General features: G+C 41.9%; 1 protein-coding gene across 1 annotated transcript; it reads left to right on the top strand.

Annotated features, from left to right (window-relative positions):
• The first annotated feature begins 369 nt into the window (after nucleotides 1-369).
• Nucleotides 370-26,569, top strand: cnn3 (calponin 3). The gene is made up of 7 exons (XM_020712482.2): nucleotides 370-587; nucleotides 12,564-12,685; nucleotides 22,601-22,667; nucleotides 22,793-22,930; nucleotides 23,003-23,119; nucleotides 23,265-23,411; nucleotides 25,680-26,569. The coding sequence occupies exons 1-7, from the start codon at nucleotides 414-416 to the stop codon at nucleotides 26,013-26,015; spliced, it is 1,101 nt and encodes a 366-aa protein (XP_020568141.1). The 5' UTR covers nucleotides 370-413; the 3' UTR covers nucleotides 26,016-26,569.

Below are 26,569 nucleotides of genomic sequence, written 5' to 3'. Positions count from 1 at the left end.
CCAGCTCAGACAAGGAAAACAAAGACATACATGGATCTATCTAGTCGTCTACAAGTGGATGCATAAGAATGGAGCTTTGCTCAACAGCATTTTTGTCTGCTTCTGAATCACAGTGATTTGAAAAAAGAAATACTCTTAATTTGTTCTTAATTTGCCACCAAAACACATTTTTATAGAAGTGGGTCTGTACATACTTTAGATAAATACAGAATCCATATTTATTCATTCGAAGATAAGACAGCTGCATGTATTTTCTGTCGTTAGAGCCAGTGAAAGAGCCCGTTTCACACCGGAAAAGTCCGCTGCTTTGATTCGGGCCGCTGATCATTGGACCTCTGCGTGTGACGTCACACAAGGCTAAGCGAACGTGCCCTCCACGCAGCTCAAACTCGCTCAAGTCTCTCCTCTTTCGGATGCTTTCGGGCTGCTTCGTCGATTTTCTCACCAAATCTTTTATTTTTGCCCTCAGTTCGGAGAGAACTGAACCGGTCTCCGTCTGGTCGAACTTTCTCCGATTCGGAACCGAGAAAATGACGAATTTTAACAAGGGACCAGCTTACGGTCTGTCTGCTGAAGTGAAAAGCAAAGTAAGTGATACTTCTGTCTGTTAAATGTGGTCTCCAGAGGAAATGAATCAACTTCTCCGAGGAACTTTAAAAAGTAAAAACGTAAAATCGTTCTTTCTTCAAAGCACAAACTTAGGCGCTCATTCCACGAACTCGGTTTGACTGCGTTTGTGCCGCAATTTCTGCCAAAACTTTCCGAAGTTTCCCGAAGTTCTCCTCCTGGTTTACTATTTAACTCTCAGCAACCGAAGGAGCCAAAAATGTTGGCTCTTGCTGTGTTCGGGCGTAGATTTCTTTAGCAGGACCAGGAGGTGGGTCAGTCAAACTCTTCCCACCCGTGAAAAGCAAGGAGTCAAAGCCTCTGCCGTTTGTCCTGACGGAATCTGAGCCGGGCTGACGGTTCCGTTTGGAGGAGTTAGGCCTCTCGGGACTGCGAGTTCGGGTCTTCTCTTGCTGGTTCCCCTCACTCACCCACTCACTCACTGTTCTGTTAAAAAAAAACAAAACCGTCTGCATCTGTGTAACCGGACACCGCAGGACAGAGGAAAGGAAGAGGTGAAGGTGTTTCACACGGGCGCGTGGAAATGTCTGAGCTATGACATCACTCCGACCCGAGTCAGCTTCTGCTTCCCATCAGGATCCGGCCTTCCAGGCGCGTGCTCATCATCACACTGCAAGCTCATTTTACAGCTGCTCTGGCCTGACGGAGAAAGTTCTGCACGAGCTCATCCTGCAACAACTGTGTTACGCTTTTCACAATGGCTGCTTTCGTTTGGGAAAACATCTACTCTAGAGCTGCAGTTTATTGAGAAAAATATTAGAATATCATGCCTTACATCACATATTCCCATATAGCGGTTTTTTTTGTGTCCCACTTTTTAAAAAAATATAACATTTCTGAACTATATTGAGTACATAATGCAGAAATCATTGATTAGTGTTGCATTTAGTGATTGGTTTTTATGAGGTCAAAAGGATGTAGAGGAATGCAAATGTCATTTCACCTTTAATAAAACTTTAGTAACATCAAGCAGAGTGGAACAAAAAAATAGAGAGAAAAAAACGTAAAACTTTTTTCTCCACCCCTTTCTTTTGTTCTGACCTCATTGTTTGAACAGTGTTTACATAATATCAATGCGCAGCATCAATGCGTGTCCACACATTTTTAGACATTACAGGAAATCGTTGGAACTCCTAAAAAATAAATGACCGTCCGAATATCTGACAGTCATTTGGCCAGATTGTTTAGTTATGTTGGCAAAATAAGAGTTTTAAAAAAGGTAAACTGGATTTAGTTTTATTTTAAAATAACTTTTTCTGCTGTGGATTCATTCTGGATGTGTCTTTTCAAAAAATAATCTTATTTGGCCTGTAGACTCATTTAATATTAATTCCTGACCACCCTAATAGAAAAGTTAATGACGACATACAGTAGAGTTGTATACATTCCAGTGCTTATGTTTATTAAAAAATCAAAGAAATTGACCACAAAAACCACAAGTAATAGATTTGTTGGATTTAAAGTTCCACTCTGATGGGTTTTCTTTTGTACATTTTCTTGTGGCCTTTTTTCTGATGATGGAAGACATATGGAAAATGAAGCTCAATATTGCATTTTTGTGGATTTCTTTATTTAACTCCTGAATCAGGAGCAGACAAAAACATGGCATTTGAAAAAGAAATAGTCACAGTAATTTAGAGGAAAAATGCTGGGTGTGCGGTGTTCCACCTGGCCCGTTCACAGTCAGTAGAAAGATGAAGTATCAACGCCTATGTGCTGTAGGTTGTTGCAATTACAAGAAGAGATGCATAGATGTTAGTTTTCTTTATTTTTAATCAAAAATTTGCAGTGTGAGGGGGTGTAAACAGAGAGCTGTTAGCAAAGGGGGGGAGGGGGGACCAAAAGTTTCCCCACAACCCAGAGGTGAATTTCGAATGAACTCCTGCCGCCCTGCAGAAACGATGTCATTGAAAACGGCGCAGGTTTTTCATTTTTGGCTAAAAACGGCACAATCATAATTCAATGACCACTTGGAAAGCTTTGAAAATAGATCAAAGGATGATCAGAGTGGGACTTTAGGAGCTTTTTGGCCCCTAACTCGCGGACACGAACGGAATAGTTGAAATTTTTTTCTTCAATGTCTCAAACCTGCAAATCTGTCTGCCCTGCTGCTTTCAGCTCAGACACATTCATAAGAATTCCTGGCTGTAGACCATTGCACATAGTAATTCAAAGGTGTGGACATCATACTGGGGCAAATAATACACACCCTTGTCTACGGCTGTAGTTTGAAGTAAGGATGTGCATCAAACTTTAGCTCATACAACATTTTTATCTTAGTTGTTCTGGAAATTGTTACTTTTTCATGTGTTTAAGTGGTTTTCGTAGTTTGACCCCTTCTGGTTGTGTGTAAAGTGAGCGCTAGTTAAAAGTGCACACAGGGATGAAAAAAATCCATCCTGGTGGGTGGTGGCATCAGTGTAGTATAGACAGAACTAAGACGCTTCACTCTTCCATCCTTAAGGCCCGTCGTTTAACGCCTCGTGACTAAACAAAGGGCACCAATGAGAGTGTGCACACCGACGCGAAAAAACGCCACGCGTCAAAGCGTCAAAAAAAAAAAACTCCTCGGGTTGGTTTTTTTTTTTCATTGGTCGAAATCTACTCGACCAATGAGAACGGCGCTTTTGCACACGTGTCTGGAGCTTCTGAAGTTACAGTAAAACACAACTTGGGGGCGCTCAAACACGAAACTGCCTTGCTGAGCACACATACCAGCGAAGAAGATAGACGCCAAGTAGCGTCTACACTGCCGCGAAGAAATAATGACGGACATTCTAAAATATACCCGAACCAAGCACCAGTTGGAGCAACTGGTGCTTAAAATATTCATGTTTTCTTTGTTTGATTCTGACAAGCGCGTAAATACTCTTCTTCTGAGGGAAAAGCGAGTTTAAGAAGCGTAAAGTTGCGCAGCGCCACCTTGTGTACAGGAGTATTTCTGTTTACATTAAGCGCCATCTAATGTCAGGGAATGAAATTGCGTGTTCACTCGGCTCATCGTCAGCGAAAATCGCCTGGGTGTGAACACAAAAAATGTGGCGAATAACGCCTGGCGAATATTCGTCCCGGTGTGTACGGGCCTTTACTCAGTGGCTGTTCTGTTCAAGGGTTGCATTATCCTAAACAACCAAAAAAACTCGTGTGAGAGGGGAAAAAACTGCTAATCTATTTTCCAGAAGGGACTATTAAATGGATTTCCTTCAGCTGCCTCGTCCACTAAACCACAAGTAACTCAGTCTGTTCGTCCTATCTTATCTTACATTTACAGATCTGTCTCCAACACGTCCTGTTTTGGCCTTTTTGTCTAACCTGTCCTGTTGTAGCGGGCTGTGCTCTTGCAGTCAGACACACACACCTGATTGTAGAAGCACAAGCTGCTTGACCTCAGTAGAACGGTAAAATTCTTAACTGGATGAATAGTTTAGTGTTCATTCTAAGCGTTTGCATCTTTGTGTGAAGCTTCTAGAGCGGGGTCAGCAACTTTTACCACTCCAAGAGCCATTTGGATTAGTTTCCCAAAAAAAAACCCCACAAGGAGCCGCAACACCCTTTGGAAAGCCCAGTGTTTCCAGTGAATGGCATCATTTCACTTGTTTTTAAAGTTCCTGAAGAGATGTTTATTTTTTTGTATCCTCTGTCTGTTAATGGGTTCCGATGAGAACTATTTCCCAAGATGCCACGGAACTAGCAAATATGTTGTAATTAACTAGCAGGTAATCCGCTTCTCCAGTAGATTTTTGTCAACAAACACATTTTTTCTCATCTGGATCAGGATGTTTTTAGGCAAAAGCTGCATATTTATCCTGGAATGTGTCGCCACATTTGAGACTTTGTTGTTTGCTAATTCCTCATTACATATTAATCATACTGGTAAAGTCGTTGAAGGCAAGCAAATCCTCCAAGGTGCAGTTAAATGCACAGTTTTCTTCAGGAACTTTAAATTTCTCAAAATTCTCCATCGTTGTCTTACCTGGGTCGGAACATTGTTGGGATCACAAGACAGCGGGAGTCGTTAGTTTTTTGTTTTGATTTTGAAAAATCATTTTTATGAATCTTTCCTGTTAACTGCTTGCCAACAGTAGTCGTCAGCACAGGGGAGCCGATCCAGGGACAAGCAGCTCGCCTGGTTCTGACCCGCTCCTGGGTCAGACCTGCTCACAAAAATAACAGCTGGTCGACAGATGACCCGGAGAGGTTCTGCATCATGAGGCTTTTATTCACTTCTCATTCAACCTCATTCAACATGTACTGTCTTTTTACAAGAACTTTCCATCCCATAACATACTGGTCCGCGTTCACAGACACGCCCCTCCGTACGTTCATGCTGCTCTCCTCCTCTTCTTCTCTTCCTGCCCACTCGCAAATCCCAACGGTGTTAAAGGCTTCACAACAATCTCAGAACTAGGGCTGCACGATATGAGGAAAACTTGCGATATGCGATATTAGTGATCAATATTGCGATAACGATAAATTTGCGGTAAATAAACAAATAGAAAAATAAACAAAAACATCATTCCCATTTCATTGCAACAGTTTAAAAATTATACTCCAAATGACCCTCATCGACATGGGGGACAAACGTCAGGGTGGCTAACCCTGGTCCTCAAGACCCTCAACCCTGTCTGTTTTCCAATTCTCCCTAGACTGCTCGATAATGATAACCAAAATCAGGTGTGTTCAGTCAATCAGGATGTGAAATCACTTGAGTCAGCCAATCAACAGCAAGCTGGTTAAAGAGAGCTGGAAAACAGGCAGGGTTGAGGCTCTTCAGGACCAGGGTTAACATAAAAGGCCTCCATCTGATTGGTCAACAATGGGAAGGCGTCCATCTGATTGGTCAAAGCATAAAGGGATTTATTTGATTCGTTAAATGCTTCAAGCTGCTAGAAGGTTGTTTTAACTTATTTTGGGTTTGCGATTTATTGCGATATTCGCCGTCTTTTGCGATATGCATATTGCAGAGCTGGATATTGCGATAACGATAAATTTGCGGTATATTGTGCAGGCCTACTCAGAACATAAGTTATTTTACCAAAACACAGAGAGCCGCAGCACAGGGATGAAAGGGCCGCATGCGGCTCTGGAGCCGACTCCTGGTCTAGAATCTGTAGCTGTTTAGACCAGCAACTGTTTGGATAATCTATCAGAATAGAACTTTACCTTCTTCAAGAAATGACCACATCCTAAATGAGAAACAGAAACAAATCTGAAATATAACAAAGTCTTATGTTTATGTCAGTTGTAATCATTTCATTCTGTATAATTCTTGTTAAAATGAGGTCTTCTTAGTGGTGTAGTGATAGACATCTTTAAAAATCTCACTCCAATCAGCTTTTGATCCATTTTAAAAGTGTTTCAAGTGGTTTTTTAATCATGATTTAGCTGTTTAGTCCCAAACATTTCCAAGACGGTTTCTGCAGAGCGCCAGTAAGCATTCAAAATGGCTCCTTGATTATCAGTTGCTGAGAACTTGGAGCAGGTAGTTTGTGGCCCAACCAGCGTTTTCTGTCAGAAATGCACTCTTTTTCAAACCCCTGACCCATGGGCCTCTACCCTTCACTGAATCTTTTGAAAAAGTTTATATGAACAGTAAAATAGTTTTTCCTGTTTGGTAATGAGAAATATTTTCAGAGGAAGTATTCTGTTGAAGAACAGGATCTGCTGCATTGACTAGAGATGCACTAAGCAGGAAGCAACATAGAAAAAACAAGTTAAGAAAAGAACTGCAGTTTAAGAAGAAAATGGTGTTTTTGTTGTTTTTAACTTGTTCTTGTAGCATTTTTCTCACAATTGAGGGCAAATAAAGACATGAAGAGTATTTCTTTATTGTTGTTGTGAATCAGGAGCAGACTAAAAAATGCTATTGAAAAAGCTTGTACCAGTAGTTGTTACGTACCAACTCCAGTCGGTGGGTCACAGCTCTCTGCTCTGCTCCATTCTGATGCATCCACTTGTAGACAAATGGATCCATGAACGTCTTTGTTTTCCTGGTCTTGGCTGGAATCTGGATCAGAACTGTATGTCTGGATAGCTCAGATATTGCTGCATTTTTGTTGTCCGGCTAAAGTTGGATACGGGTTGTAAGAGACTTTTGGAAGAGTCTGTTAACAAAAAGATGATAGGGGGGGGGGGTGCTGGCTCACTTCCCGCCAACTGTCCCGCCTACAATTCTGAGGTGAATTTCTGATGAACTCCTGCTGCTCTGCAGAAAATATGTCCTTGGAAACAACACAGGTTTTTGGATTATGGCTAAAAACTGCATAATCATAATTTAAAAAAAACCCACAAGGAACAATTTGAAAATGGATCAAAAGATGATCTGAGTGGAACGTTGAAGAGGAAAAAGGGAAACTAAGAAATTGAGAGATGTGAGTCCAGGTCAGAACATCAAATATATAATTTTCAAAAATAGTTATGTAAAGGATTGAATGTATTATCTCCTACCAGTTGATGGCGCTGTAAGATGAAAGGTTTGTTTGTGTCAGGAAGCATGAATCTGTATGATGCCATTGCTGAGCTCCAATAAAGAAGCCTAACATTAGATCATCACTTATGCTTCATCGCCCACCAGAACAGACGGGTGTTTGTGTGAAGTACCACAGTGCTTATGGTACTTTACCAGTCTGATGGTCTGGGACAGCCAAGAATTACATCTAGACCACGATACATAGTATGTACTGCGACTGAGGGTTCTGTGTGCAGCACTGATCTTCACTGTGATTCCCAATAGAGCTGTATTCACAAGACAGACCTATTTGACCTTTAAGACGCAAAAATTATGAATAAATTAAGCTTTGAATATACTGTAACACTGTTGTTCTTACTGCCAACAACACTTTTTGAAACTGAAGTGAGACATATGCAGCCCTTTTCCTTTACTTGTGTACGTTTGTTGCTGTTATCTGTTGTTTCTTATCTAGTTTAGTTCTTTCTGTAATCAAAATCAGCCTAATAATGTTGGGTAATTGCTTTTTTTTTTGTCCCACACTAAACACTTGGTTGGTATTTTTTAGATTTGGACAGGGTTCCAGCACATACCTTTTCCAAACCAGACATGACCATGCTTTATCTGCAGTGAACTGTACTCTGTACCCAGTCGATTACCCCAACTACCCTTTTAGACCAATTTTGGATATGAAACACTCTTTTTAGTCAAGATAAGGGAAAAAATGACTTTCTGGTTTTTCCTTGAATAGTTTTTTTTTATTATCCTGAGCAACATTTTAGTTTCTCTGAAAAGTTAGTTGGTTAACTGTCCTTTACTTTAGTCAGATTAGTTTACTTTTCCTTGTGTCTATTTCATTATTCTTGCAGTTTCTTGTTTTTTTTCCCCCAGAAGTAACTTTATCTATCTTTTATATCTAGTTGTTTTTAGAAAAAAGTATTGCAATTTTTATTATCATTTAGGTTTTTGTGGTTTTCACAGCTGTATAAATAAACACTGAAGACTTACCCCTAGTGCCTTCAATTTAGTTAGTTATGCTTTTTTTCTCTGTCTACCACTATCCTAACTAATACACCAGCAGTCATAGTGGTTAGTTACCGGTAATCATAATGATTCCTGCCTGCTACATCTACTGCTGGTTTCAGAGAAAAGCGTTTCTTTTAAAAGGCAGCTAAAAACTTTGGAACCTCAATTAAAATTAAATTAGCTGTTTCCTAATTGTGTTTTGAATACTCTGTTTTATTCTGTTTTATTTTAAAGCACTTTGACTTTTATCTTAAAAGGTTCCATTTAAATAAAGTTTATTCTTGTTAAAAAAATGTTTAAATAAAATACTAATGAATCTAAAGCTTGGTGTCACTGCAAAGTACTAAATTAATTCCATTTAAAACACAGGCTAAGGATTCAAAATTTAATTATTTTGAATTTTATTAAATATATCCAATCATTTGCTCCAAGTAAAAAAAATACAACTGAACAAGAAGTCACACTTTCATCAATAGAAAAAATAAGGTCTTATATAAAAAAAACAATTAATGCTGTTTTTCAAATGAAACATTCAAAGAGAATAGAATAAAATTTCATAGATTTATTAATCTTAATAAATCAATTTATTTTCAGTAAACCCAGTCTAAGTTATTTTGCTTGTAAATTCCAATCTAACCTGTGGAATCAGCGCTAGTTGCTTATCTGCAGAGTAAAAAAAAAAAAAAAAAAAAAAAGTCTTGTGTTGGTTCCATTTTTCCTCCACTGTTTTTTTTCATTCACCACTCTTATCCCTGTCTATGAGTGAACTTCACCAGCAGTTAATTTGGCTCTGGCTTTATTCCAGCCCAAAACAATCCCGCTTTGTTCACACAAAGTTGGAAAGTTTGTTTACTGTGGTGTAAACTCCAGCCGTCATTGAGAGAACGGAAGGCTGCACCTGGACCAATCATCATCCAATGCTATAAAACTTTATTAGGAAAATAAGGAAACCAGCTTCTATTTGTAAAACATCACATGAAATGCTTTACAAGCTAAGTCACAATAGGAACATGTAAAAGAAAATAGAACTTTTGAACTCTGGAAAGGATTGTTGTTGTTTTTTAATCTTGAGTTTCGTTTGACCTATTACCATGAAACCTCTGCAGGTCAACAGGTCGGTGACTTACTGAGGTGTTTGACCTCCAATTGCTCTAAAGATTCAAGAACTGAAGTTCTAAAAATGACAGCCAGTCATCGAAGACGCTGCAATTTAGTAGAATAGTGCTGTGTTGTATTGTTGGAGAAGTAAACCGCATTTGGTCAGGATGTTCCACAGAAACCTTGTGGAGATCTTACTCTCACATGATTCACCGCAGAACCTGCTGGAATGCAAAATGGAATATGGAGGAGCTTCTGGATCTGGAGCAGTTAAGTTTCTGCTTGGAAACATGAGTTCCCAGACTTATTACAACACTGGTCGCTAACCAGTTTTATGCTGATGCGACACAAGTAATGTCCATTGAGTGGTATGTGAAATCCATCAAGAAACTGGTCTTTCCCTAAAAAGTAGACAGCAGCACTGATTGTTTCTTTACCAACTCTGTTGATGGTCAACTATAGCTGGGCCTCTTGTTCAGGCCTAATAATCTGCCAGTAGCAGCATGTCTGCACTGGACATTCCAAACCAGGCCAAACAAAAGACTGTAGCACAGTGTGTCCCAGCGTTTCTGTGGACCTCCACATCACTTTTCTCCCAGCCTCTGGGCCCGCTGCAGTAAAAACGGCAGGGGTTCTGTGATTTAGGAGAGATGTCAAAAAACGTAAGAGCTCAGACACTGAGTTTGATGCTGGCGTTTTCTAGACGGGAGCTTCTCTATGGAGCAGATAGACCCACAGTGAACTGAGAATCAAGGAGCCAAGTGGACCTAAAGCGTGGCCTACAGTCTCCTGAAAAAAATAAGACAAACTCAAAAATATTTTCACAACTATTAGGGAATTATTTTAATCTTGATTAAAAAACAGTGATATCAGAAAACTTGCCCTGTCCTTTGACATCACTGCAGTATGTTAGAAGGAAGAGGCATCAGGCCCTGTATTCCTAAATCTAAGCCTAAAGATAATCCAAATTTCACTGAAAATCACCCTTTGATTCATATGATTATTTTGAATATGTCTATAAATGACAGAGCAAAGGTTGATTGTGAAAAGGTTAACCTGAGATGTTTTTTCAAAAGTTTGAACTCAGAAATGTCCTAGCAAAAAGAAGCGTGTTAATATGGACTTTTTCTGGTTCTAGATTAAAGAAAACAATTATATTTCAAACATATTTCGTTGAAGTTATTACATTCATCATAAAGTTCAGGAAATTTAAAAAAACAAACGGGTCTCTATAAAAATCAACCTGTGGTCAGCGGTGTTTTAATGAATGTCTTCTGCTTCTCTCCCAAATCTCATTCTCTCATTCATCCACAGAAGGTCCACAGTAATGAGAAATCCACCTGCAAACATTTATTAGCAGCTTCAGTCAGGAAAATCAAGAAAAAGATAACATCTGCAGAGAAAAAACAAATGCATAACCTAGATCTCTGTACAGGTTTGTGTGTCTGTGGGTAGGTGGCCACTATTCCTGCCACACTTTTGGGAAACACTTTTGTCTGGAATTCCTGAAACTGAGGTTGACATTGTTGCCATATAAGGAGAGGGGGCCATTTTTTGTCATTCTTCTCTTTCTGGTATAATAAATTACTGACAGATATATCAGGGTTTCATTATCTAACGTCCTTCACGATAGCTGTTGACATCAAAGAGGGAAAGGTGTCCCATCTTCAGCTTCAGGGAGCGAGTCTGTCAGTGCTCGAAGACGACAGCAGCGCAGTTTCAGGCACAGATGCTGTAAAAGACCCACTATGAAATTGGGGTTTTGGGGGTTTTAACATGTTATTGTTGCATTTTTCTGATGAAAGATAACATTTATAAAGAAAATTGCACCAAAAATTGCATTTCTGAGTTATTCTTTATTCAAATCACTGTGAATCAGGTTCACACGAAAAAATGCAGTTTATAAAGGATCATATTTGTGACGTAGAAATGGAGCAACCCCATCCCCCCTTCCCCTCCTTATTTCTGAGACCTTGGAGCAGGAAGTTTGTGGCCCAACCAGCATATTTTCTATCAGAAATGCGCTCTTTTCCAGACGTCTTTTTTTTTTTTTTTGTCTGCTCCTGATGCAAGAAAAACTTGGATAGAGAAATGCTCAGATGCTGTTTTAAGATTAATTTTTTTTTTAAATGTCGTCCACCAGAAACACCTTAAAAAAAATCTCCCAAAAAACAACTTTCATTGGAATGGCTCTTTTAAAGTGTCACAAAGATTCTGCTCATTTGTTTTCAAACCCCTGACCCATGGGCCTCTACCCTTCACTGAAACTTTTGAAAAAGTTTATATGAACAGTAAAATAGTTTTTCCTGTTTGGTAATGAGAAACATTTTCAGAGGAAGTATTCTATTGTAGAACCGGATCTGCTGCATTGACTAGAGATGCACTAAGCAGGAAGCAACATAGAAAAAACAAGTTAAGAGAAAAACTGCAGTTTAAGAAGAAAATGGTGTTTTTGTTGTTTTTAACTTGTTCTTGTAGCATTTTTCTCATGACGGAGGACAAATAAAGACATGAAGAGTATTTCTTTATTGTTGTTGTGAATCAGGAGCAGACTAAAAAATGCTATTGAAAAAATCTTGTTACGTACAAACTCCAATCGGTGGGCCACAAGCTCTCTGCTCCGCTCTATTCTGATGCATCCACTTGTAGACAAATGGATCCATGAACGTCTTTGTTTTCCTCGTCTGGATCAGAACTGTGCGGCTGGATAGCTCCGATATTGCTTGACATTTTCATTGCATCGGTTAAGTCAGTTTGGGGTTGTGAGGAGCTGCAAGATGGTGGGAGAGTACGTAAACAAAGAGCTCTCTGTTATGGGTGATGAGAAGAGGGGTGGGGTTGTTCTGCACAAATGCTCCCTCCCACAACCCTAATAAACTGCGGCTGCAGAAACTATGTTCTAGAAAAAAAAAGGTCTAAAAAAGGCATAATTATAATTAAGAGATCGAGTCGTCTTACTTGCGGGTTGGAAAAGAACTCAGGAAAATGAATTATAGTCAATTAAAAAAAATCTCTTTTGTGTGCCAAATATTATCCTAAACATGAATATGGTTTACTATAAACGGCTTAAGAAGAGCATGGTGTAGGCCCTTTAAGTTTCCTGTACGTACATTTCTTTTGAGGCTTTGGTCTTCCTGTGCTGTTGTATTTTTGAGGGGAAGTTGTGTGGGAGCAGACCAATAATGTCTTCTAAGGTCAAAGTAACATTTGGAAAAGGACCTACGTGTTTACATTTTCTCTTACCAATGAAATCCACATTCCCAAATGAAAAATTGTTTAGCCATCTAAATATAAACATGGTTCAGCTTGAATTGTCTTTCCAAAATTAAGCATACTTTTATTAACGTCATATTTTATGTTTCAGATTGCTCAAAAGTATGATCTTCAAAAAGAGGAGGAGCTTCGCTTCTGGATTGAAGAGGTGACTGGAATGTCAATTGGAGAGAACTTCCAGAAAGGTCTGAAGGATGGCGTCATCCTCTGCGAGTGAGTTATTATTGTTATTATTATTATTATTATTATTATTATTAGGTCTGGGCATCCAGTCACACACTCTTTAGGCACCAACTCCATTTCTTTGAGACTATTTTTAAGTTTCGCTGAATAGAATTAACAAAATGGTTATTAAACAAAAGTTATAAAAAAAAAAGACAATCCTGCTATATTCAGCCCAGTGTAGGAAAAAACGTACAAACTAGAAAATCAAATAAGGCCAGCATAAAATTTGGGTCTTCTCAGTATAACGGTCCTACGCTATAACACAGTTCACCTTCTGCAGTCTCACAGTTTTGTGGATTTGATTCAAGTTCAATTTAGTTGTTGTCTGTAGGCTTTTGTCACTCAATCTTCTCACCATGTCTCTCCTGTACAGAATGGGTTCAGCTTGCAAAGATGATCTTTGTTTTCATTCTATAATCCTGGACTTATTTTTCTATGAAAGTTTGAACTTTGAGAGTTTAAAAAAGAGAGAAAAGTGTGAAAATGGTGATGTCTGTCTGAGAAAGGCCTGTTGTGTGTAGTGAGGAGTTTTAAAACATCTATAATTATTGTAAAAAAAAATAAAGCTGACTACTTTGCAGATTTGACCTATTGTGTGTTACTTTTAAATTGAAACTCTCACAACAAAAGAGGGACCACTGTCTAACGATTAGTATGAATCCACTGTTTATATAACTTTATTGGCAGCATTCCTGTGAATATTAGAAAGCTGAGATCCATACTTCAATTAGGACTCCTGCTAATGTCTTCTAAATGCAGATTTCTTAATTTTGAAGTCAAAGGCTTTTCCTCTGTTTCTAACCGACTATTCTGTGTAATGAAACTTACTAAAGACGTTTGTTTACCAGTAATTTGCTAGCGTGGGGGCGTTTTGTGTGTTATGCGTCACCGCCCAGAGGAGGTGCATATTAACAAGCTTCAGCAGGAGTGAGTCATAGATGGATGTAGGGCAGGAGGATGTATAAGATGTTTGGTATTATTTAGACCCACAGACCAGTGCTAGTCTGATAGAGGGTAGGTCTCTCATTCTCTCTGTAAAAGTGACAAAATTTTACATTTTGTCCGCTTATTAAAACCCACATAACTCCATTAATGAAGGATCAAACTGTCCAAAACGATTAAAGAAAAATAACATAAAAATGAGCCAGAAATAACATGTATAGTAAAGACATAAAACCTGCAAACATTGAATAATTACAGCAACAACACATAAATAATATGTAATCAACTAAAGAAAATTTTTATTTTACGAAATTGAAAACTTTTATGCTCTCGTGGGCCACATAAAATGACATGACTGGCAACATTTGGCCCCCGGGCCTTGAGTTTGACACGTGTTCTAGAATAAAATGTGTGCCATTGTTCCTTCTGGGAGTAACACCCCTCCTGTGTGGACCACCTTCCCTCATTTTGTCCCAGTCCAACGCGCTACGATAACCACTTCTGCTACTTGCCTCCGTTTAGCTTTTAGTTTAAGCTGATGAAGCAGGAGAACATGTGACAATTTATACCAGGATCCAGAAATAACTTGAGGATAAACCTGTTGGACTTACAGCAGCAGAAAGTTTAATAAAAAGTGTTGATTTGGAGACAGCGGTGTTGTCAGACACTAGCTGGGCTTACATGTGCTAAATGTCTTTGATCGGATCAAAGATTGGATTAGAATTGAACTGTGTACATGGGGCCCAGACGAACTTCATCTGATTATATCTAACGTTTACATACGCCAGATTTGTGATCGAAATAAATCATTTTCGATCCTATTCGAAACCTGTCTCCAGGACCTGTCTCCCATGGCAGACAGGTCCTGGGTGACGAGCCAGACAAAGAGCGGTTCATAACCCTCATGATAAGTAATAACAAGGACCCGATTACGTCGCCCGGATTGGCGTCACCGGGGCCCCGCTCTGGAGCCAGGCCCAGGGTCGGGGCTCGCAGGCGAGCGCCTGGTGGCCGGGGCACTTCCCACGGGCCCCGGTCGGGCACAGCCCGAAGGAGCGACGTGGGACCACTCTCCCATGGGCCCACCACCCGTAGGAGACCTCAAAAGGGGCCGGTGCAATGTGGTTTGGGTGGCAGTCGAGGGCGGGTGCCTCGGCGGCCCAAACCCTGATCATGGAACCTGGCTTTTGGGACATGGAATGTCACCCTTTCTGGGAGGGAAGGAGCCTGAGCTGGTGCGAGAGGTTGAGAGATACCGTCTAGATATAGTCGGGCTCACCTCCACATATGGCCTGGGCTCTGAAACTCAGTCCTTAGAGAGGGGTTGGACTCTCTACCACTCTGGAGTTGCCCGAGGTGAGAGGCGGCGGGCTGGCGTGGGCTTACTCGTGAGCCCCCAGCTCAGCCGCCAAGTGTTGGAGTTCACACCGGTGGACGAGAGGGTCATGTCCCTCCGCCTCCGGGTGGGGGACAGGTCTCTAACTGTGGTTTCGGCTTACGGGCCGAACAGCAGTTCGGAGTACCAGGCCTTCTTGGTGTCTCTCGAAGGGGTACTGGAAAGTGCCCCAACGGGGGACTCCATTGTCTTCCTGGGGGACTTCAATGCCCACGTGGGCAATGACAGTGGCACCTGGAGGGGTGTGATTGGTAGGAACGCCCCCCCTGATCTGAACCCGAGTGGTGTTTTGTTATTGGACTTCTGTGCTCGTCATAGTTTGTCCATAACGAACACCATGTTCGAGCACAAGGGTGTCCATCAATACACCTGGCATCAGGACACCCTAGGCAGGAGGTCAATGATCGACTTTGTAGTTGTTTCAGGCGACCTTCGGCCCTGTGTCTTGGACACTCGGGTGAAGAGAGGGGCGGAGCTGTCCACCGATCACTACCTGGTGGTGAGTTGGATTCGCTGGCGGGGAAGGAGGCCGGAAAGACTTGGAAGACCCAAACGTACTGTGAGGGTCTTCTGGGAACGTCTGGCTGAGCCCTCCGTCAGGGAAGCCTTTAACTCCCACATCCGGGAGAACTTCAAACAGGTACCGGGGGAGGTTGGGGACATTGAGTCCGAGTGGACCATGTTTTCCACCTCCATTGTCTCTGCTGCTGCTCGGAGCTGTGGTCGCAAGGTCTCTGGTACCTGTCGCGGCGGTAACCCCCGAACCCGGTGGTGGACACCGGAAGTAAGGGATGCCGTCAAGCTGAAGGAGTCCTACCAGGCCTGGCTGGCCTGCGGGACTCCAGAGGCAGCTGACAGGTACCGGCAGTCTAAGCGAGCTGCGGCCCGGACTGTTGCGGAGGCGAAAACTCGGTCCTGGGAGGAGTTCGGTGAGGCCATGGAGAAGGACTATCGGTTGGCCTCGAAGAAATTCTGGCAAACCATCCGGCGACTCAGGAGGGGAAAGCAGTTCTCCACAGGCACCGTTTTCAGTGCAGGTGGGGAGCTGTTGACTTCGACTGGGGACATTGTCGGGCGGTGGAAGGAGTACTTCGAGGATCTCCTCAATCCCACTGACACGCCTTCTTATGAAGATGCAGAGAGTGAGGACATTGGGGTGGGGCTGTCTATTACCCGGGCTGAAGTCACTGAGGTAGTCAACGAGCTCCTCGGTGGCAAGGCCCCGGGGGTGGATGAAGTCCGCCCTGAGCACCTCAAGTCTCTGGATGCTGTGGGAGTGTCTTGGCTGACACGTCTCTGCAGCATCGCGTGGCGGTCGGGAACCGTACCACTTGACTGGCAGACAGGGGTGGTGGTTCCCCTCTTTAAGAAGGGGGACCGGAGGGTGTGTTCCAACCATAGGGGAATTACACTCCTCAGCCTCCCTGGGAAAGTCTATGCCAGGGTACTGGAGAGGAGAGTCCGTCCGATAGTCGAACCTCGGATTCAGGAACAATAGTGCGGTTTCCGTCCTGGTCGTGGAACAGTGGACCAGCTCTACACCCTATCTAGGGTGCTGGAGGGATTGTGGGAGTTCGCTCATCCAGTCCATATGTGTTTTGTGGATTTGGAGAAGGCGTTCGACCGCGTCCCCCATGGCATCCTGTGGGGGGTGCTCTGGGAGTATGGGGTCCGGGGAGCCTTACTGAGGGCTGTCCGGTCTCTGTATGACCGGAGTAGGAGCTTGGTTCGCATAGCCGGCAGTAAGTCAGACCTGTTCCCGGTCCACGTTGGACTCCGGCAGGGCTGCCCTTTATCACCGGTTCTGTTCATTGTTTTTATGGACAGAATTTCTAGGCGCAGCCAGGGGCCGGAAGGGATCTGGTTTGGGGACCACAGGATTTCCTCTCTGCTTTTTGCAGATGATGTTGTCCTGTTGGCTTCATCGAACCGGGACCTCCAGCGTGCATTGGGGCGGTTTGCGGCCGAGTGTGAAGCGGCTGGGATGAGGGTCAGCACCGCTAAATCTGAGGCCATGGTCCTTGACCGGAGAAAGGTAGTTTGCCATCTCTCGGTCGGTGGAGTGTCCTTGCCCCAGGTGGAGGAGTTTAAATACCTTGGGGTCTTGTTCACGAGTGAGGGAAGATCGGAGCGTGAGATTGACAGGCGGATCGGAGCGGCGTCCGTAGTTATGCGGTCGCTCTATCGGTCCGTTGTGGTGAAGAGAGAGCTGAGCCGAAAAGCAAAGCTCTCAATTTACCGGTCGATCTACGTTCCAATACTCACCTATGGTCATGAGCTATGGGTCATGACCGAAAGAACGAGGTCCCGAATACAAGCGGCTGAAATGAGCTTCCTCCGTAGGGTGGCTGGGCGCTCCCTTAGAGATAGGGTGAGAAGCTCGGTCACCCGCGGGGAGCTCAGAGTAGAACCGCTTCTCCTCCACATCGAAAGGAGCCAGCTGAGGTGGCTTGGGCATCTAGTCCGGATGCCCCCTGGACGCCTCCCTGGAGAGGTGTTCCGGGCATGTCCCACTGGGCGGAGGCCCCAAGAAAAGACCCATGACACGCTGGAGAGACTACGTCTCTCGGCTGGCCTGGGAACGCCTCGGGGTCCCCAGGCCAGAGGAGCTGGAGGAAGTGGCTGGGGTGAGGGAAGTCTGGGCATATCTGCTCAGTCTGCTGCCCCCGCGACCCGGTCCCGGATAAGCGGAGGAAGATGGATGGATGGATGGATAAATCATTTGGACATGCGCAGAACTATCTAAAATACCGGAAACGGCTGTAGAAGAAGAAATGGAAAATTCTGTTGTAAACAAACAAAGCTGTTGCATAGAGTGAGATGATCTTTTAAATGTGCTTTTTTATGTTATTGTCTCTCCACAATAATAATTGTCATGATCCGTGTGGCCAGTGCTTTATGGCAGCACGGACCCGGAAGAAGAGTTGGGATTAGTTTAATATTTTCCAACAACATTTAGCTTTGGATGTACTTAAAATCCATGCTGGCAATGCTGCAATGTGCATCATGGATCAACAATAGACATAACTCACCTATCTCAATCGGAAGGAAATTTTGATCCAGATTAGGGCTGCACGATATGAGGAAAACTTGCGATATGCGATATAAGTGATCAATATGGCGATAACAATATAATTTGCGGTATATAAACAAATAGAAAAATAACCAAAAACATAATTCCCATTTCATTGCAACAGTTTAAAAATTATACTCCAAATGACCCTCATCGACATAGGTGACAATCGTCTAACATAATAGGCCTCCATCTGATTGGTAAACAATGGGTAGGCGTCCATCTGATTGGTCAAAACATAAAGGGATTTATTTGATGCGTATGCTTCAAGCTGCCATAAGATTGTTTTAACACATTTTGGGTTTATGATTTATTGCGATATTCACCGTCTTCCGCGATATGCATATTGCAGAGCTGGATATTGCGATAACAATAAATTTGCGGTATATTGTGCAGGCCTAATCCAGATGAGTCTGATCGGGGAAGAGTATTCCAAACGACGTGCTTACATTACACATTTTTATCCTGATCATGTGTTTATTCCGATTCCCTTTGTCCATGTAAACGCAGCTACTGATGCTACGATGCTAAATGGTACGATGCTATGATGCAATGCTAACGAGCTGTCCCGTGTGTCTCCTACATGTCATCACGGACCGGTTTAAAGTCTACATTTTCACTGAGCAGACTTTAAGACGTGGCGGATAAATGCAACAAAATTAATTCATAGAGCATTTATAAAATCTGTATTTTATAAATATAATAAGAGACATTTTGTAAGGAACTTTATTAGAAGTGTCTTTGCAACATTGCAGACAACTTTGAGTTGAAAAAAGCCCCCCCACCCCTATGACAGCACTGCACCTTGACTGTCAATGGTGAAGATCCCAAACAGTATCATGTTTTTAGGCAGTTTTTGTTAGATTTCATGAAAAAAAACAAAAAAACCCCATCTTTTTAGCATTCCAAAACCCACTTTAAGACTAGAGATCTCTCATTTCAAACCGTTGCTCCTCTTCTTTGGAACTCCCTCCCATTGTCGTTGCAACAGATTGACTCCGTTGAGTATTTTAAATCTCAGGTCAAGACGTCTTTATTCAGGAGAGCTTTTAGTTGATTTTATTGTAGTTTTATTAATATTATTGTATTTTTTTTAACTTGTTTTGATATGATATTATGCTCCTTTTGTAAAGTACTTTATTTGTTCTGGGAAAAGTGCTATATATAAAGATATTCTATTGTATTCTATTCTAAAAATAAATCAACTGAAGGCAAAATTAGGCAAAATCTGCTCCCCTTTAAGTAAATGTGTCTTTGTTTTCTCAGCAGGTTTGAGTTTGACTTTACAGTTGGTTCAGACAAAAGGTGACTGATTGAAGCCCCTTTTTCATGCAAGGAAATACAGAAAAAAAATCACTTGTGATGGAAATAAAACATTTCATAGACAGTGTGAAAACACTAAAAGCAGAGAGCAAAGATTGATTAGACATCCATACAGGAGTTTTGAACAAAAAAGTTGTTTTTATCTGATGTTTTCACGTCTCAAATCCTTCAATGACAGACGTGTCCCCCAGCTAAAGCCAGTCCATGTGGCTTTAGCTGGTGAGCATTTGGATGATCCAGAAGAGGATTGAGAAAAGGTTCTATGATGAGATTAAACCAAAATAGAACTTTTTTGGTTAAAAATCTACTCCTCATGTTTGGAGGAGAAAGAAGTTGCATCCAAAGAACATCATTCCTACTGTAAAGCATGGGGGTTGGAACATCATGCTTTGGGGCTATTTTTCAGCAAAGGGACCAGGTTGACTGATCCTTTTAAAGGAAAGAATGAATGGGGCCATGTATGGTCAGATTTTTAGTGAAAACCTCCTTCCATCAGCAAGGGCATTGAAGATGAAACGGGGCTGGGTCTTTTAGCATAACAACAATCCCAAACACAATGCCCGGGTAACGAAAGAGTGGCTTCAAAGGTCCTGGAGAGACCTAGCCAATCTCCAGATCTCAACCCCTTTAGAAAATCTTTGGAGGGAGTGGAAAGTCTGTGTTGCCCAGCAACAGCCACAAAACATCACTGCTGTAGAGGAGATCTGCATGGAGGAATGGGCCATAATACCAGGAACCGTTTGTAAAAACTTTGTGAAGACTTACAGAAACCATTATCTACCGTCACATTCTTTAATATGATGCACACCCCTGGTGAGACAGATTGTGAGAGAGAGACTGGAGGAAGAGCTGGAGGTAGCAGAGATGAAGATGTTGGGGTTATGTTTGGGAGAGACCAGGATAGACAAGATTAGGAATAAATCCCTCAGAGGAACAGATCATGGTAGATGTTTTGGAGATAAATGCAGTGAAGCAGATTGAGATGTTTTAGACACTCTTGAGAGGAGAAACAGTGATGATGTTGATGGAAGGAAACTGAAGTTGGAGCTACCTGGAAGGAGGAGGTTCATGGATGTGGTGAAGGAGGACATGAAGGTGGACGGTCTGAAAGAGGAGTATGCAGAGAAGATTAAAGATTTGACGGAGGCAGATGGTTCGATGTGGCGACCCGCAAAGGAGCTTCTGAAAGTCAAAGGGGGATCTTGGCTAAAAAGGGACCACACCCCTCTGCTGATCCATTCTTCTTCTCTCTCTAGATAACCATAACAAGGTTATCTTGTCAGCAGCATGTTACCTGTCCTGCACTCCAGAGCTTCTCCTGGGGACCGAAGCCCCTAGCTTGGTCACCTAAATTGGAGCCAACCAGGAATTACTAAATGTTACAGTTGCTCTAAAGACCACTGAAGGATTCTCACTGTTTCACTTCAGTCTATTCAGAATTTGCACAAAAAGTAAACGCATTCATTGAGTTGTGTAAACAACTTTTTATATGGCTAATAAATTTCAGTTTTGGGGATTTTTTTCCCAGACATTTTAAGTTTTTTTGTGTGCTTTAAAGGGTGTGTCCCCGATTTTATCTTGTTTTACTTTAGTTATGGTATACTTATTTATGGATATCACCATTCTCCACATGTGTCTGTCTTTCACCCAGCTCTTCTCAGAGCACTGAGCTGTGGAAGTTCTGGTGCTTCTGTTCCTCTACATGTTACCCTGAGTATTTCCTTTGTAGTGTCCTCCAAACCTGCAGCTGTTTTTTTACAATCTTTAAGTCTAAGAGTAGTTGAAGGTTTATACTGCCCTGGTGCTTCTGCATTAAAAGACAAGAATGTATGAAAAAATGAGAACACCAGCATAATTAAAAAAAAGTCATGCTATATTAAGCTCAATGAAAGAAACAGTGCAAAACTTCTCTCTTGCCATCTACACTGTTCCACAGATAGTCATATATGACCAAAAATATCTTATCCTAAATAATTAGTCCTAAGAAAGTGTCAAGGTAGTTGGTTTTACACAGATCCAGATAAAAACACATTTTTCAAAATATGTGGGACAGTTATTTAAGTAAAGATTGAGGTTTTTTTCTTGTAATTTTTTAAAGTTTTATTTTTTATCACAAATATACCCCAGATGTCAAGAGGAGGTACTACCTTCAGGTATCAGATCCCTCATAGACAAAGATCTTTAAACATCTGTAGAAAGACAACTACTCTTCCATCTGTGCGTGTTTGACCTCTGGAATACTGAACAAACCACAGAACCTCCATTCATCATCAGCCTTGCAAAGACGCATAGTTACTAAAGGATCAAATAAGCAAAAATAAACCACAAAATTTGTTTCAGTTCATTGTATGTAGAGGAGCAAAGTTGGTATAATCCTCAAAGTTAATATATGAACTGAATACATTGACCCCCACCCCCCATATGCATACCTTTTTTTGTTCACTCAATGAGCTGCATCTTTATTCTAAGAACCGCAAAAAGCCACACTGTTCTTGTTCTATCTTTCACTCAGAAATGTTATTGGCAAGACCTAAATGGCACATTTCTCCACCACAGAATCAGTTACGTTCATTGCTTAAGGAACTTCTATATTGTAAAGTGTTACATATCCGCACAGGGCTGCTTCTCTCAGCTTCAGAATCCCCTGGAGTTGCGTTAATTGCGTAAATGGCTGAAGAGTTACGGAAGCAAGGAAATATAAACACTGGAGCTACAACTCCGGCGTTAAAGGGTTAGCTGTTAAATGATAATCCATCTTGGTTTCCTACATAATTCTCAAAAATAACTTTATTGAAAAAGGTTCTTTGTTGGTTTGTGTGAGGGAGAAATTCAATAAATGTGTGAAAACCAACAGAAACAACAACAGAAAACAAATGATATTGGCAAGAAAAAGTAAAACAAATTATTTTCTGCAAATAGATGTGGATCATCATTGGTTTTTAAAGACAGAGAAGTCTTGTAGTTTTTTTTCCCCTCCAAGATAAAAAGTGTTTTCTTTTTCATTGATGGTTTTTATGGATGGATTTTATCTTATGACCATCAAACGTTAGGTTGATGTGTTGTGCTCTTAGGGGATGGGATATCACTGGTTAAGGTAGGTGTTGTACAGTGACACAAAATGTGTGTAAGTGTGAAGTTCACATTATTTTTCATGATCTGCTTCTCGTAGACTCATCAATAAGCTGCAGCCTGGTTTAGTGAAGAAAATCAACCATTCACAGCTGAACTGGCACAAGGTAAGGGTTTAGTGGAACAACCAAAGAAGGAAGTCCAGGATCAGGTAGACTGGTTCACAAACCTTGTACTGGTGTCCTGCAGCATCTCTGTTCCCTCATGTTGTCATTTTACCTGTTGCCCGCAGCTGGAAAACCTTGGAAATTTCATCAAAGCAATCCTGACATATGGCCTTAAGCCCAGTGACATCTTTGAGGCCAACGACCTGTTTGAAAACGGGAACATGACTCAAGTACAGACCACTCTTCTCGCATTGGCCAGCATGGTGAGTGATTTCTGTCCTTGAAGCACAGAATCAGAGTGGACAGTTCTCTGAGCAGCATATTCTGTTTTCCAGGCAAAGACCAAAGGAATCGACAGCAAGATTGATATTGGAGTAAAATATGCAGACAAACAAACTCGACATTTTGATGTAGAGAAGATCAAGGCTGGACAGTGCGTCATAGGACTCCAGGTTAATGTCACTCAGAAAGGCCAGAGGACTGATGTGGTCATGTTCTTATGACTCTCAGCTCTGTGCAGTTGACTAGGACTTCATTGTACCACTTAACAAATGTTGCGTTATTGAGGTGATGAAGCAACTTGGCTTTTGTCCTCAGATGGGAACAAACAAATGTGCCAGTCAGGCTGGAATGACGGCGTATGGAACCAGAAGACATCTGTATGATCCAAAGACTCAGACGGACAAACCCCACGACCAAACCACCATCAGTCTGCAGATGGGGACCAACAAAGGAGCAAGCCAGGTCCAGACCCAACTCCACTCTGTCCTATTTCACATAAGTTTGAATAAAACGTCTTCTGTTTTTATTCATTTATTTTACATGGTAAAGAACACCTAAACATAGAGGCTTTTAGTAAATGCAACCTTAGATGATTATAACCCTGTATGGGGTTGGGTAGTCCGGGCCCATGGAGGGTGTAGAGAGGAGTGGCTTCATCTTAAAGGGAGAGCAGGTGTGTCTTCTGGTTCCCTTGAGGCTCGTAAGGCCACGTCAAGGGACGTCATGAAAATGGAACGCACCGTTGTCATGTAAATGTATCAGAATCAGAATTACTTTATTGATCCCTTTATTGATTGTAGGGGTGGGATTATATAAGCTTGCTTCTTCCCACTCCTTTTCAAGCAATAAATCAAACTCTTTGACTACAATGCTTGAAATAAATCAATAAAATCAAAATCAAATCAAAAAAATCCCACACGTGGGAAATTTGTTCGTTACCATAGGCAATGACAGCATTGTAAACATAAGAAGAAAAAAGAATAAGAATAATATTAAAAAAAAGAAAAATGTAACATAAATGTCAAAAATAAGGTGGTGAAATTTAAAAAGCTATTTACAGACAGTTCAGGTCAGAAAGAAAAATGTGCAAAAAAGAAAAGATGTGCAAAGGTTATCTGTTGCATTGTGAGTTATTGTAGAGTTAAATTGTGTTGGGTATGAAGGATTTCCGGTATCTGGCAGTTTTGGAGTTGAGCTGTCTGAGCCTCCTAGAGAAGGAGCTCTGCTGTTTGTCCAGAACAGGGTGAAGACGATGGTCTGGGTTGTCCATGATTGAAAGGAGTTTGTTCAGTGACCTCCTCTCCATACCTTCTTCCAATGATTCCTGTTTGCAGCCAATGACAGAACCCTGTCCTGATCAACTTGTTCAGTTTGTTGGCGTCACTGACTGCAATGCTGCTCCCCCAGCAGACCACAGAGGAGAACAAGGTGCTGGCCACCACAGACTGGTAAAAGATCTCCAGCATCTTGCTGCACACGTTAAAGGACCTCAGCTTCCTTAGGAAGTAGAGTCTGCTGCAGGCCTTTTTGTATACAGCAGTACTGTGGCTCCTCCAACTCAGTTTGCTGTTGATAGTCACTCCCAGATATTTGTACTCATTTCACCACCTCCACATCCTTGGCCAGGATGCAGTGAGGCTGTCAGACTGTCCCCTTCCTTCTGAAGTCGATCACCATCTCCCTGGTCTTGTCCACGTTGAGCAGCAGGTGATTCCACTCCACAAATCCGTCCACCAGCCTCCTGTATTCTTCCTGCCGTCCACCACTTATACACCCCACAACTACAGAGTCATCAGAGAATTTCTGTAAGTGGCATGACTCAGAGTTGTGCTGAAAATCTGAGGTGTACAAGGTGAACAGGAATGGAGAGAGCACAATACCCTGTGGGGCTCCCACACCACTCAGCACCACGTCAGACAGGACAGTTGGACAAAGTGTGGCCTGTCTGTCAGGTAGTCAGTGATCCAGGAGACAGTGGACGCACCAGCACCCATCACCCGCAGCTTATTTTATTTTATTTTTTAAAAGAAAAATAAGTACGACACGGCTGTATCTCTCCTATTTTACACTTAAGTGCTGTTTAAGTGTTCACTATGACCTGTTGCCTGCAGCATGCCCATAGAAGAATGTGCATGAACGTTCTTTCTCTCCGGACTCGCAGAGTGGTCTTCGACGTTGTTTCCTACGAGTCACATGCATGTCCCGTATATGTTAACCCCCCAACAGGCCGTCTCCACCTGTAATGTTATGACCAAAGTCTGAGGCCATTGTCTTGTTCCTTCTTTACATTATGCCATATTGTATTGCCTTTAGATTGCTGCTACCTGAAGTTACATTAGCCAAGTCCCTAAAAGTGATCAAGTGTTTTAAAAATTAATAATCACATGCATTAAAAAGATGATACAAAAAGACAATAAAACATGTATACATGTGTGTATTTGCATTTTTGGTTATGTTTCTATATAAAAAATGGTAATGAATAGGCATTTGTTAGACTTTTTTTTTCCCCAACAATGCAAGCCTTATTAAGGAAGGATTTTCAAAGTGTTTCACACTTAACTCCAATAGTCAATGGATTATTTCCAAACATTCCCTGTTTCTATTTTGTATTTTTCCTTTCTCTCAGTTCTTTGCCTGCTTGATTGTTCTGTTACAGGTTTTATAAGAAAGCATGGAGCCATTCTAAGGGGACCCTCACATCTTATCTTGTTCTGATGTGCTCTCTTCCAGGCGGGCATGGCAGCTCCAGGGACCCGCAGGGATATTTTTGACCAGAAAGTGGCGCTGCAGCCTCTGGACAACTCCACCATTTCTCTTCAGATGGGCACCAACAAGGTGGCTTCCCAGAGGGGCATGAGCGTCTACGGCTTGGGCAGACAAGTCTACGATCCCAAGTACTGCGCCCCCCCAACCGAGCCAGTTGTTCACACCAACGGAAGCCAGGGGACCGGCACCAACGGCTCTGAAATTAGCGACAGTGAATATCAGGCTGACTTACATGAGGAAGAGTACCACGGGAGCTACCATCATGACTACAACTCACATTACAATGATCAGGACTATTAGCAGAGGCCTCACCTCTTCAGCAGTATTAATCTATTTTTAGCTACTTTGAAGGAACAAGACTCGTGCTTCTCTCTATAGTACTTTTAATCTCTTTAAGTATTAAATTCTCTTTTTCCTCTTTCAGCCTGGAGGCTTTTGTATCAAAGGTAAGAAGTCGTAGTCATGTAGGACTTGTTTTATTGATGAGAAGTCTTATAAATATCCACTTAAAAATACAGGAGGAAGACGATTGATCAAGTGTTGAGTGGGGGTACGATTCTGGTGTTTTTATTTTACTGATCGGTTTATAGCTGTTTCCTGTGAAGGCCTCAAATCTCTGATTTATTGCTCATTTGCCTCTTGCAGCTTTTGTTCGATTTACATATCTGAAATCTTGACTTTGGTTTGAAATGGCATCCAAACCAGGCTGTTACTATCAGACTTCCTAGAACTTCCTTTTTGCCTCCTAAGCCCTAACTGTATTTATTGCATTTACTCTTTTGTATGACATTCCATTGTCTTGTGATAAAGAATCAAGGTATTATGTCTCCAATAAAGTCTTATATTCTCAGACA

Source organism: Oryzias latipes, chromosome 20, assembly GCF_002234675.1.
Source record: "Oryzias latipes chromosome 20, ASM223467v1".
NCBI lineage: Eukaryota > Metazoa > Chordata > Actinopteri > Beloniformes > Adrianichthyidae > Oryzias > Oryzias latipes.
This window is presented reverse-complemented; position numbering and strand designations above follow the sequence as displayed.

Coding starts and splice junctions, on each gene's coding strand:
- cnn3 (XM_020712482.2), top strand. CDS start 414: ATGCTTTCGGGCTGCTTCGTCGATTTTCTCACCAAATCTTTTATTTTT. Junction 588..12,563: donor CTGCTGAAGTGAAAAGCAAA/GTAAGTGATACT, acceptor TTTATGTTTCAG/ATTGCTCAAAAGTATGATCT. Junction 12,686..22,600: donor GATGGCGTCATCCTCTGCGA/GTGAGTTATTAT, acceptor TGCTTCTCGTAG/ACTCATCAATAAGCTGCAGC.